The sequence below is a fragment of the Conger conger genome, chromosome 5 (genome assembly GCF_963514075.1).
Source record: "Conger conger chromosome 5, fConCon1.1, whole genome shotgun sequence".
NCBI classification, from domain to species: domain Eukaryota; kingdom Metazoa; phylum Chordata; class Actinopteri; order Anguilliformes; family Congridae; genus Conger; species Conger conger.
Window position 1 is genome coordinate 42,895,281 of NC_083764.1, and position 12,550 is coordinate 42,907,830.

At 40.9% G+C, this 12,550-nt stretch overlaps 1 protein-coding gene across 5 annotated transcripts in view; it reads left to right on the forward strand.

Moving 5' to 3' along the window:
- The first annotated feature begins 585 nt into the window (after positions 1-585).
- yeats2 (YEATS domain containing 2) overlaps positions 586-12,550 on the forward strand; it is a 46,239-nt gene continuing 34,274 nt past the window's right edge. Inside the window, exons 1-10 of one of the 5 annotated variants that reach the window (XM_061243108.1) lie at positions 586-807; positions 2,309-2,431; positions 2,554-2,651; positions 2,909-3,001; positions 3,105-3,338; positions 4,029-4,147; positions 8,585-8,746; positions 9,603-9,714; positions 11,537-11,581; positions 12,452-12,550. The exon at positions 12,452-12,550 is cut by the window's right edge and continues 100 nt beyond it. In XM_061243108.1, the coding sequence (XP_061099092.1) occupies positions 2,332-2,431; positions 2,554-2,651; positions 2,909-3,001; positions 3,105-3,338; positions 4,029-4,147; positions 8,585-8,746; positions 9,603-9,714; positions 11,537-11,581; positions 12,452-12,550 (1,062 nt within the window). In that variant the 5' untranslated portion in view covers positions 586-807; positions 2,309-2,331. The remainder of the gene's footprint in view (positions 808-2,308; positions 2,432-2,553; positions 2,652-2,908; positions 3,002-3,104; positions 3,339-4,028; positions 4,148-8,584; positions 8,747-9,602; positions 9,715-11,536; positions 11,582-12,451) is intronic. The other 4 variants (XM_061243113.1, XM_061243110.1, XM_061243109.1 and 1 more) reach the window with 4 other exon arrangements.

Below are 12,550 nucleotides of genomic sequence, written 5' to 3' on the forward strand. Positions count from 1 at the left end.
AGACATACATGTTTGTGTTACTTGGAAATGCACAATAAGGCATCAAACCCGCAACTGCTCCAAGATGACGGATTAATTATGTTATTAAGTGACATCTTGACATGGATAGATGATTATCTGGAATTTACGCAACATGATCGGAATGCAATGTTGTTAGGTTCAGGAATTATCATATAAAAGCTACTAAAGGCAATCCAGTTGGAAAGCAATTAGATGCATCTATAATTACTGTAACAATCTAGGATTTATGCGCGTATGCCTACTTATCAAATCACACATAGACCTAATTATAGTTATTCCCAAATATAGCTAATTCTGAGGGGATGCCTTCTTGATTCTGTTAGAAATAAAACTAATTAATATTATTTTTTCATTGCGTTCACTTGTATTTTTTTAATCACTGGTTGTTTATTGTGAGCCGAGATGGTGCTGAAGTAATGTTATTCATAATCTGCTGAAGTAATGTTATCCATAATCTAATGTTACTGCCACAACCTGTTGTTCTGCCACATAAACTAGTCTGTGGGTGAAAGTCGCTACTTCAGAGCGCCCTCAATCGGTTATCAATTGAAATTGCGCGGCCTAGTTCTCGCTGCAATTTCATGGCGCTGAGACCCCCTGTCCAAAGAAATCATTGTCTTCGAATAAGGTTTCTCGCGGCTATATTATTTCTCTCAGCGCATTATTCTGCAAACACGTGCCAACAGGACCCGGCGAATAATTACACCTCCCCGGTTTACACAACACGGCAAACTTTCCCCTTTCGTTCCGGCTGGGTCTCACCGGTTCGCGTACCAGGTGCGCAAGGTAGGGTGACTGTCTGGGATGTGGATCAGTGTTATTTGACATGGATAGATAGCGGTCAGTCTCGAGATCAGCTAATGAAAACTCTCAAAACGCATAAACACAGGACTGTTTCAGACACAGAGTTTTGCTTATGTTCTATGTCGAAGTTCTGTTTTGTTTATCTGCGAATTAGGCCGCAGGCTTTTATCGGAGTCGAGTAGGGAAGCTATCCGCTTTGTAGCTTCTATTGCTTACAAACGCGAGCGAGTGAAGTCGCTAATGCGCAACAATGCTAGCTAGCGAAAGCACTTACTTTTTAGCTCCAGCAAGGATATGGTAGTCTGAACAGTAGTTTACAACCCACACAGTATTTAATTACCGCTAGCTAGCTAACAAACCAATTAGTGTCCGTACTGTTACATTTTAAACCAACTGTCTTATTGATATCTAGCTAGCATCCGGCTGCCGGACAACTATGCAGTTGGTTAGCTAACCATTGCTAGCCTGCATTAGGCTAGCGAGCGAACTTGGCTAACTTGCATCCATGGTTAGTTAGCTAAGTTGGTTATGGTATCAGAGTTTGCGCTCCAAATGTGCTAGCTATGAGTTACAGGTTTGGTTTAAAAGTACATTGGGAATGTCCCACTGTAAATTGCAGCTATTACAAGCTACCTAGCTAGCATTATTAGTGCTACATGGCAAGAATATAAACATGTGTTTTAATATTTCCGTTTGTCATTTTTTGAAGTGCTTCATGTTTAGCTAGTATTTCGGTTGGCACTGCCTTCAAGTGTCAAAACCCAAGCACAAAGATTTTTAAAATGTAATTGTGGTGGGGAGAAAGTTGAAAATAAAAGTCGATGTACGCAGAAATCTGTTCTTTTCATCTAACATGTTATTGGCAATGCATTACAAGTTGCAAGTTACTGCTATTTATTAAGTTAGCCAATAGGATTATTCCCATTTTGACGCATCTCTGTAATTGCTTTTATTTCAGCATGCAGAGCTTCTAAATGTTAATGTTCTAAGAGGTAGACTGATAAACATTTATAACGTTAAAATATTGACTTGTACTCATTCGGGGCATGTGTTCCTTGTCAGTCCACCAGTGGTTTCAAAGCACCAGTGTGCAGTTTTTCCTAAAAACTGATTCATTGTAGTGGTCTAAAGCAAAGTTCCACAATATTGTGCTGAAACAGATTTTCTCATCTCATTGGTTGGCTCATTACTATCTGCTATGCCTGAAATCCTGGTTTGGGTTCAATGATCAGGTGTCATCATTGAAGCATTTATAGCTTCACTGATTCCAGCTATAAATCAGTTCATAAAAAAACACATTACATAAAAAAAAAAAAAATGCTGAAAGAATTGTTCTGACTGATTGAACACTCAATAAACAAGTATGGAATAGAGGTAGAGGAGCCTTAGTTAACACACACACACACACACACACACACACACACACACACACACACACACACACACGTGTTAACTCAGTTTGCACTAATTACTTTCTTTTCAGTAGTTTCACACTGAAGGGCAGTTATGTCGGGAATCAAAAGGAGGATTGAAGACAAAGACCCAGACTATGAAGACATATCAGTTGTGCACCAGAACAAGCGACATAAAGTCTTGGAGCAGAATGGTAACCCCGTCAGTCATGTGATCTCTACATGTTCAATAATATGCATTTTCAACCTCATTTTTAACTCTCAGTTTATATTCTCTCTGCTGTCTTTCTTTCTCATTCTGTTTTGTGTCTTTCAGCTCGGGAAGCGACGGTACAGAAAATTGAAGCCATCATAAAGGATCAGTTCTCCCTCGAAATGAAGAACAAAGAACATGAGATCGAGGTGATTGGGCAGGTATGTACCATACTGTACACATGCTGTATTCTGTTTCTCAGTGGGAAAATTTTGTTGTATTTGCAAACCATTAGCACCCAGAGGTGTTTGTGCTATGTACTTATATTTTCATCTTAATTGTGTTGCTACCTCATATTTTACATGGATATAATGTTAAAGATGAAATGTCTGTATGAATCAATCGCATCAGGGTTTATGTGGGTTTTAAGGAAAGCCAGCTGTAATAAGATAACTGCTCTGGGTTGCTTCTGCCACAGCGTCTTAATGAAGCCAGGAGAATGATGGACAAGTTGAGGGCCTGCATTGTGGCCAACTACTATGCTAACGCGGGCCAGCCAAAGGTCCAAGAGGTAAGTGTAAGACTTGACATAACACCTAAATATTTTCCGCCTAGTTGGTTTAACTCTCCTACAGTAAGTAAATGCTTCTCTCTGCCTGATCCCCTGCGTCCAGCAGTCTGCCAAGAGCGACCCCTCGGTCTTCAACCACCCCGCCATCAAGCGGTTCCTGGAGTCCCCCTCGCGCTCCTCCTCTCCTCTCAACCAGGGCTCGGAGACGCCCTCCCTGGTGCAGTCGGAGACGGAGTCCCTGTCCCAGCTGGGCGAGGGCCTGGAGCGCGATGGGGAGGGTGGCTGGAGGGACGAGTCCGGCCGTCCGGAGCGCAGGCCCAGCCGGAACACAGGGAAGGTCAGTGTCAGGGGGGAGTGGATGGGTAGGGAACTGGACTTGTTACCAAAAGGTTGCAGGTTTAATTCAAAGGTTAGACACTTCTGTTGTACCCTTGTGCGGGAACTTAACCTGAATTGCTTTGGTATATACAACTGTGATACTGTGTTGCTCTGGATTAGTGTCTGCTAAATATCTATACTTGTACTTTGCAGTCTAATCTAGGGCTGTTACTGTTGTATTTGTATTTATATTGTATTTGCATTTGTGGTTGCTGTCCTAATTCCTTACTGACTTGGCCCATTTACCATGTGTACTAGAAGTAAGGTTCGTGGCTGTACAACTGATTCTTTGTGTAGCTTACCCAACCTGTTCTGTAGTTTGTTCTAATGACCTTGGTATGCTTGATATTTTTCTGTGTTGCTTTTGATAAAAGCTAAATGCCTGAAATGTAAATGAAATGTCAGTGAGGTCCTTATCTTTACTGTGCCTGACATGTCGCAATAGACATTGGCTGGATGCTATCATTAGTTATGACAGATTGAGGCTTAATTAAGCCGATTTGTCATGCTACCACTTGCTGTCAACCACTGACTTGTTTTAACCACTCCAAAGGCTTTTCTTAATTTTTTTCATTTTCTTTATCTTGTTCCATTTTGTTTATTTGAATAGTCCCTTTTGATATCTTTTATCTTTCCTTTTGGGATCAAGGACACCTTTGGTGTTGCGGTCCCTCGTGACGGAGACCAGCGATTCACCTTTCACACCACGGGAGAAGACTCCTCCCGCCTCTACGTGAAAAAGACCATCATTGTGGGAAACGTGTCCAAGTAAGTGTCTTCCTTGTCAGTTGAGAATTTAGGACATCCACTTGGTCTGTCAAGAAAGGCAGGATTTTTAATTCTGTGAAAAATCAACTGTAAGGGGGTGACCACTCCAATTTTTCTCAGACTTTGAGTAAATATACTCAATAGAGAACATGCAAAACATTAGCCTCACTGAATTTCTTCCGGAGATATTGACTCTTAAAAAAGGGGAGTTGGCACGCAAAAAGTAATTTGCGATTGGAAATTGGGGTTTGTGTCAATTTTGGAACATCATATCTTTGGCATTAAAGTAGGGAAAAACCTGAGAATGTGCACTCTGCATTTTCTGTCTATTGTCAGACCATGAACTCCGCTGCTTGGCAATTCATTTTCAATATTTGATGGCTTACGACATTGGTGCCACTATGATGTCAAAATTTGTAAGGTTAGTTTAATAACGTCTCTGATTTTACTTAGGCAATGTGCCTTCTTTGCAGTGGTAATGGCAGATGTTCAATGTCATAAAATGCACAACATGTGTAATCTAACTAGCGCGCAATGAATGAGTCGCATTCAAAATATAACTAAATGAATATGTTTATTCAACAAATTTGAATTTTAATATTTCCGTGTCCAAGTCCAACGTTTACCATCACCCTAATAAACACGTAGCTGAATGAACGAAGTAGCAGTGTGAACACATATATTCTGCTAGTAATCTGTAATCATAGTGCAGCCCCTTCATCCGATAATCTTGTTCATTTTTTTCAGCATGTAGCTACAGGCATAGATAAATTGTATATAATGAAAAACAATGTCATAGGAACTTGTGGGTGTTATATTATTTCCAGAGAATAAAGTAGCTATAATGAGTCAATACAGTAAAAGCAGTGAGACATCATGTATCAAAAACATGTCAATAAATTACACTACAAATTGAATCAATTGCCCCCCCCCCCCCCCCCAAGTAAATTAATCATTTAGATGAATCAACTAATCGATGAAATAGTCGACAGATTAATCGACTACAAAATAATCGTTAGTTGCAAAAATGACCAAAAAGTGTTAGATGTTCAACTTTAAGGTCTAAAAGTTCTAAACAGTATGAACCTTTTTTTCAAAATGTATAACAGGCCTGTTAAATGTATAACAGGCTTACATTAAAATCCATTAAAATGCATATTTGAAAGAAGTTACAAATAAAAAAAATGTTCTTCAGTAGAGAATTATATTTTGATTTCTTTACATTATGTTTATATTATTCAGCTAAAAAAAATATGAAAAAGGTATAACTAAATACACAAATGCAAAAGATTGGCAGGAGCAACAATGTTTTGATCATTGTTTTGTACAATAAAGTGCCAATCAGAACCAGGGACAAGTGTGATATGATGCTCCAAAATCAACACAAACTCCGATGTCCACTTTTTGGGTACCACCCAAGAGCCAATGTATATAGAATGACAAATCCACTGAGGCTAATGTTTTGGATGTTCTTTATTGAATATATAAAGAACATTTACACAATTGAGGTTAATTTTTCAGGGAATGACTCAAATTATATTTTTTGCATACATTTTACATATAAAAGACTTACAGGCCGGTGCTTACAGGCTGAGGCAAATGAGATAAGATTCTTGTTGAACGTTATGACAGAATCCCAAACTGCCCTCTGGCACAACGTCGAGTTCACTTCTGTACACTGGTGAGATTTTCCTTTTTGAAAACTGCACTTACATATGATTTCTGATTAGCTAAACCCCATTTTATTGCAGTAACCACAACAGCTCAGAAAAAAGTTTTTTGCTCAAATATGCAAATACTGTCTATTTTATGTGAAGGCATATGGTATTCGTTTTGTTGCTTTGGAAATGACTTGTCATCTGTATATAAATTTGTGTTCAGATGGATGGACAGATACTGTAAGTCCTTACAGAGAAAGAGAGGTGCGTGTGCCTGTCGTTTCATGAAAAGTGACAAAATACATGCACCACAAGTGGTTCCACGTTGAAAACACGACTGGAATGTGCAATCCCAACCACGGCAGACTGTCAGTCACGTTTTAGTCTAGACGAGGCTTTATGGCCGTCTCACAAAACAAGCAGACAGAGACCTGCCGAGCTTTGGGATAAAGGCCGTTAAGAATACAGAATGGCTGCCGTTAGGCCTTGCTGATGTTAGGAACAGGCTATCGCCCACTCTGTTCAGTCAGCAAAGTGTAGACAAGGAGGCCTTTCAAAGTGTGCATCTCCTCATGTTCAGGCAACGTATAAAGCTATGTGTACACACGACGTACAAAGCTATGCTCACATAAGAAAAATGTTCACCGATACACGCGTATACACAAATCTTTCATTTTTGTTGCGAGAGATCAAAAACAAAGATGTCCTTCCTCTTTTGTCAATCTTGATGAAAGGAGTCCATCGTTAAAAGCAGAGACCTTGTAAACGGTTATTATTACTGAATAAACATTTATTCCAGTCAGCATTTTCCCTCCTGACCCAGTTTTTATACTTTGCCTTTAGTTTTTCAGCCTTTTTTTTTTCTTCATTGGCAGATGTATGGTTTTGCACATTTCCAGTAACGGTCATATCCGAGCACTTTTTAAATTTCCACCATAGTACAGTTTTAATTAGTTCAAAAATAATGATCTTATTATTTTTCTGGCACTTTCTAAGGCCTCTGTGGCTCAAAACCCTGCTGTGATTTGGGAGTGCAGGGCGCAGCACGCGAATCCTCTGAAACGCATGTTGCTACCGGCCACGTCTATTCATTCTGCTCTCTGCTGAGGTGTGCAGTTACTGTGCCAGAGTATCACATTCACTGCACAGCTGGTGCAGGCAGAGCTCCTGTGAGGAAACAGAGCCCTGCTCATTACCTTTTCCCGCCCGCTGTACAGGCACGCAACATTTCTTACCACCATTCCCTTTCCTGTTTTGGGCGGGAAAGTGGTTAAGGTACATGACTGGGACCCGCAAGGTTGGTGGTTCGATCCCCGGTGTAGCCACAATAAGATCCGCACAGCCGTTGGGCCCTTGAGCAAGGCCCTTAAACCTGCATTGCTCCAGGGGAGGATTGTCTCCTGCTTAGTCTAATCAACTGTACGTCGCTCTGGATAAGAGCGTCTGCCAAATCACATGTAATATCACTGTAATCAATATCACTGCCCAAAAACACACTCCCAAATGTATTATAAATGTTGCATTTACGTAACACTTTTATATGCAAATGTATAATTTTGTCTATGACTAGGCTTCAATACGGGAGAACCACAAGCCTGGAGAAACATCAGCCTATTTTAGTTTTGCTATGACAAACTTATGAAAAGCCTGATTTTGCAAGTTTAGTGAGCTCTTTTAAACATAAATGTTTTTTGAGGAATAAAACGAAACAAAATTAAAACAATGCACTAAATAAAAAAATAAAAAAACGTTCAACTTATTAAGAAGGTTGATCAAAATATTAGAGCAATTTCACATGATATCTCTAGGCCCACATCAGAAGTGTCATTTCACAGCATTTCTCTGCAGCTCACGGACCTGTTTTCCTGATGCAGGACTAATTAAATTGCATTATTCTCTCATTGTGCTTGCTACCCCCTTTAGTGATCATTTTTCCCGTACTTGCATCCCTGTCCCGCTGTAGGCCTTTCATGGGACGTACCTGACCCAGATACCAGTGGGATGCTTTTAGTAACATTTAACCTTTGCCATTTATAAATCTGAATTTTGAAATTACTGCTATAAATTGTTCCGCAAAATGTCAATAAGTGTTTTAAAACTGCTCACAAAATGTGTAGATGGATAATACCAAGCAGAAACTGAGCAGACAAACCTTGTCATATCTGACAAAACCCTTCTCTGTATGTTTGACTATCGTACAATTGCCTCAGGTGTCTTTGGTCTGTACATTTTGGGGTGAATCAGGATACAGGGAATTGGTCATGTTCATTTTAAGTTTCTGCTTGGAGGGTTTCTGATCGCCGTTAATCGGGCGTGCTCTGAAGTAACTCGGGCCTGTATGGTCTTGACACGGATCGTCTGCCTTCAGTACCTCGCATGATAACAGGCAGAGAGAAGAGAGGGGGTGGAGAAATAAACGAGTGTGCTCTGTTGCCGGGACCATCGTGAGCACATGGTGTGCTCCTGCCTATCCGCTCTGCCCCCCTGACAAAAACAAGTGTGTCAGTTGAGAATGATTGACGCGGACAGTGTGTTCAAGGGTGCTTTACCACACCCCTGTTAATCCACACATTTTTTTTTTTGTTCATTTGCTCTTCCCCTCCTCTCCTTCCTTCTCCCTTCGTTTATCCCTTCCTCTCGGGGTTTCCCTTCTTCCAAATATTTTGTTCTCACCCTCTCTCTGTCCTCTCCCGTTTCATCTCCCTCTGTCCTGTTTTTCTTCAATTTTTTCTCTGTCTTTCTTTGTCTGTCTCTCACTCTCTCTTTGTCTGTGTCTCAGGTACATCCCCCCGGATAAGAGGGAGGAGAACGATCAGTCCACACATAAGTGGATGGTGTATGTCAGGGGCTCCAGGAAGGAGCCCAGCATAGACCACTTTGTCAAGAAGGTCTGGTTCTTCCTGCACCCCAGCTACAAACCCAATGACCTTGTGGAAGTCAGGTGTGTGTGGTTGTGTACATTTGTCTGTGTGTGTGTATGTATGTTTGTGTTTTCCTGTGGGGGAGTATATTCGCGTGTTTGCGTGTGTACACGCACACGTGGGCTTTTTGAGCAAAGAGTCATTGATACTGTTTTTAGGCCTGGAGGCATTTTGGATGCCGGTTAACCACATATTTTGAAGTGGAAAATTTGAGAAAAAACGTGTCTGCATTCGCACTTTTAGAAAACCGTTTGTTGCCGTGTTTGATATGAAGTGATAAAACGTGTTTACAGGCCCCCACTTCATGGCCTCAGGGTTCTTCACTCCTATGATATCAAGTGTGACCACCAGACCGGTTATTTCCAGTTCTCCACAGTGCCACAGAGCCATGTTCCCACACCACTCCTCTAAGGATCATTTCTGTTTTTCTCCACAGTTCTTCCCTCATGGCAAAATTCTTTGTCCCAATAATTCACTCGCTCAACAATTCACTTTGGTCAAAACACAACTACTTTTCTCCCAAAACTAAGCCTTGTCTTTACATTGCCCCCTTGTGGATTTGGAAGATAATTCATGGAATTATGGTCCATCAATATAGAGTTGGAGCCAAAATGTGAACACAGCAGTGGCACTTGAAGCCATTGCACCATACTGTATGTAGTATAGTCCAGCTTGTTAAGATCCATCTGGCGGGTGTTTCCCAATGATTAAAAGCATTTGCACACCTTTCATGATGACACACTAATCACACATAAGGCTTTAATTGCACATGGCTTGAAGGTCTCGTTTTTACAACCACAAACGATATATTTGGCACTCCCTGCGCACTAGGAGATTTGTCAGCGAATTAAATTTTGTGTATCTGCATGTTTCCAGCGAGCCTCCCTTCCACCTGACCCGTCGTGGTTGGGGAGAGTTCCCCGTCCGTGTCCAGATCCACTTCAAGGACCCCCGCAACAAACGCATCGATATCATCCACCACCTAAAGGTGAGCTATTCTGTGGAGCTGCTCTCAGTCATAATGCACCTGAAAGTGCACCTCCCTCTCAATAGGAGACATCTGACCTCCTTTTTGCTGCCGTGCTTCTCAATCACATTCAGTTCAGTCCAGTGCGATTTATTGGCGTGAAATAGATACAGTATTATATATGTTTAAACAATTTCAAATACAAGAAAAAAACTAACTATTTGTAATATTACCAAGTTAAACAGTTACCGTGTGCTATTTTTCTGTACAGTGGTTATATCTATATCATCATATTGATGGACTATATTGACCACTTTAGTTAAACTATTCAAATTAATCAACTGTACCAGCTGGAGGTGAGATTCTGTCTTCCAGTGGTCTAAGCGATGTAACATGAGAAGGACATCTCCTTTAAACCACTGGCTTCAATAATATCATTTCACAGACACAGATTAAGCCCAGTCCTAGACTGAATTCACTTTTGAATGGTGATTCTCCACACAATGCTAAATTTAGTCCAGGACTAAGCTTAATTAGTGTCTATGAAGCCAGCTCATAGAGTGGGACTTGAAGTTGAAGTACCATTTTTCTGATGATACCCAACCTGTTTTTCTTTGCTAACTTCTGTTGCAACATGCCCTGTGTTATTCACCATTTGTTCTGGCCATAATTATGAATAACAAAATCATTATAACTAATTATACTTGATTAGCTTAGTAGCCACTTGTTTCCAGGGTATCTTGCATTCATTTCATGTGTAAACTGACTGGGTGGTATTACTCCCACTATTTGGGTTCAGTGGCCTTAAGTTAAGGTAGTAGTCCACCTGATAATCGTATCCTCCACCCTTACAGCTACATTCCGTCACCCTTACTAGGTACTGTCATGTAGTAGCTTGACTTGGTTCAGCTCCCTATTCGATTTGGCATGAATTTCTCTCTAGAAAGATGGATTGATAAATTAAAGCCAATAAATTAAACATCCATGCAAATATCGTGCTGCTTTCAGTTAAAATCTTTGACTAACGTAACGTACTTATCGGATGAGACTTGATTGCTCCTATCAGCCGACAGCAAGCCAAATCTTCCCTCGCTATTTCTTCTGAGATTTGTACAGTAAGAGCGTTCTGCCTTGGGGAGGGAGTTGGTTAGGGGGAATGTTGTAGTTGTGTGGACAGCGAATGCTGAAAGCTATAATTGAAACAGGATGCCGGACGTTATTACAGTTCAAACATATTTACTTGTCAGAAGGCTGGGGAATTCTCACTGTTGACAGCTGGTAGCCTGTGTTTTCTCATTTGTAATTTACTGTACTTGTGAGAAGCAGCACACTGTGTTTCAGGATATATCGCTCCAAAATTCCTTCCAGTCGTTCCAGTCTGTTAGGTGTGCAGATGTATTGGAATAGATGGAAAAAGAAAAAAGAAAGAAAAATCTTTACATTTTATTTGCCACGCTTTTTTGGCTCAATGGTCCTGTTCACTTGCAGCCAAAGGCCACAGTAGTTTCTCATGAGGGACACAGTTATTTTTTAATAAATGCTTTTACCCTTTGAAAAGTAGATTTAAATGTGTTTTTTTTTTATTTGTGTGTATTGTTAAAGAACTCATTTGCTTTCTATTATCAGTAAGTAACTGTGACATCAGCATTACAGTGCTTCGTTTAGAACATTCTAATCACATATTTGTTAGAGGCTTGGTTGTTTACCAATACACAGGGGTGTTTCGCATCTGTTTCTACAGAAATCCATTACTCCAGCCCATAAAGTGGCTGATGCTAACAGTCTCTTTTATTTTCCTGTTTCGCCTCGGCGCGGTTTAACGAGTGCGCCTCTGTTTCCACAGCTGGACAGAACGTACACGGGCCTACAGACGCTCGGTGCAGAAACGGTAGGCTTTCCTGTCTCTGGGGCCTGACAGAGTTATGGGAGCAACAATCGCCTCTCATCCGCCGAAATAAATCACTAACTTTGTGCTGCGTTGACAGACTGGCTAATGAGCATCTAACATCTCGAGACGTGATTTTTCCTCCAGAATACATGCCTTATGATCCTGTTGAAGTGTGCATATTCTGCTGCTGCTGCACTTTGGATTAGTAGAATGCTTCCCAGTATTGTTTTGGCATAAAAATACTGACAAAGCATTGTGTTGCTAAATATAACATTACTTGCACAATTAGCTTTATACGGAAGCTTAGACTTGTCGCATAGCACTGCGTTGGGTTCTGGATTCATACATCTCTGCCCTCAATTGTAACTATTTAATTGTAGTAATTTTATGGACAGGTACTGTTTCTGAGGTTGTAAAACACCTGCTGATGGAATTCATCATCCTGGGGGTGAATTCTTGTTGCAAAAAACATGTGTTCTATCAACTCTTACAGAATAATTATGGTGTGTAAGTTTTGACAGACGTAAAGTCACAATTTTTAAAAGCATTTCACAACCTTGTCTTAACTATGGACTACGCCATTATTTTGGTGCAGTCCCCAAACATTGCTCTGCATTTGCCTATTGGACGCACCCCAGGTATGCATGTAGTTTGCAGATGCTGATGGGAGATGAAGTCCTGATGCACTTAAAATGTAGTCAGAACTCTTCCAAGTCCTGCACCGGACCACACCTCCTATGAGCCCCGCTTTCTGTTCTTGCCCGTTGCTATATTTTCCATTTACTAGCGGATACCTGTCAGCGCATTAAGAGCTGAAGCTTGAGAATTTGATCTTATGCCGTTTCTCTACCCTATGTCTATGATTGTAAGGTTGTGGATGTGGAGCTACACAGAAACTCTCTGGGGGAAGACTTGGTCCCCTTCCCCTGCTCCTCGTCTTCCCTGCGGACAAATTCCGCCCAACCTCCT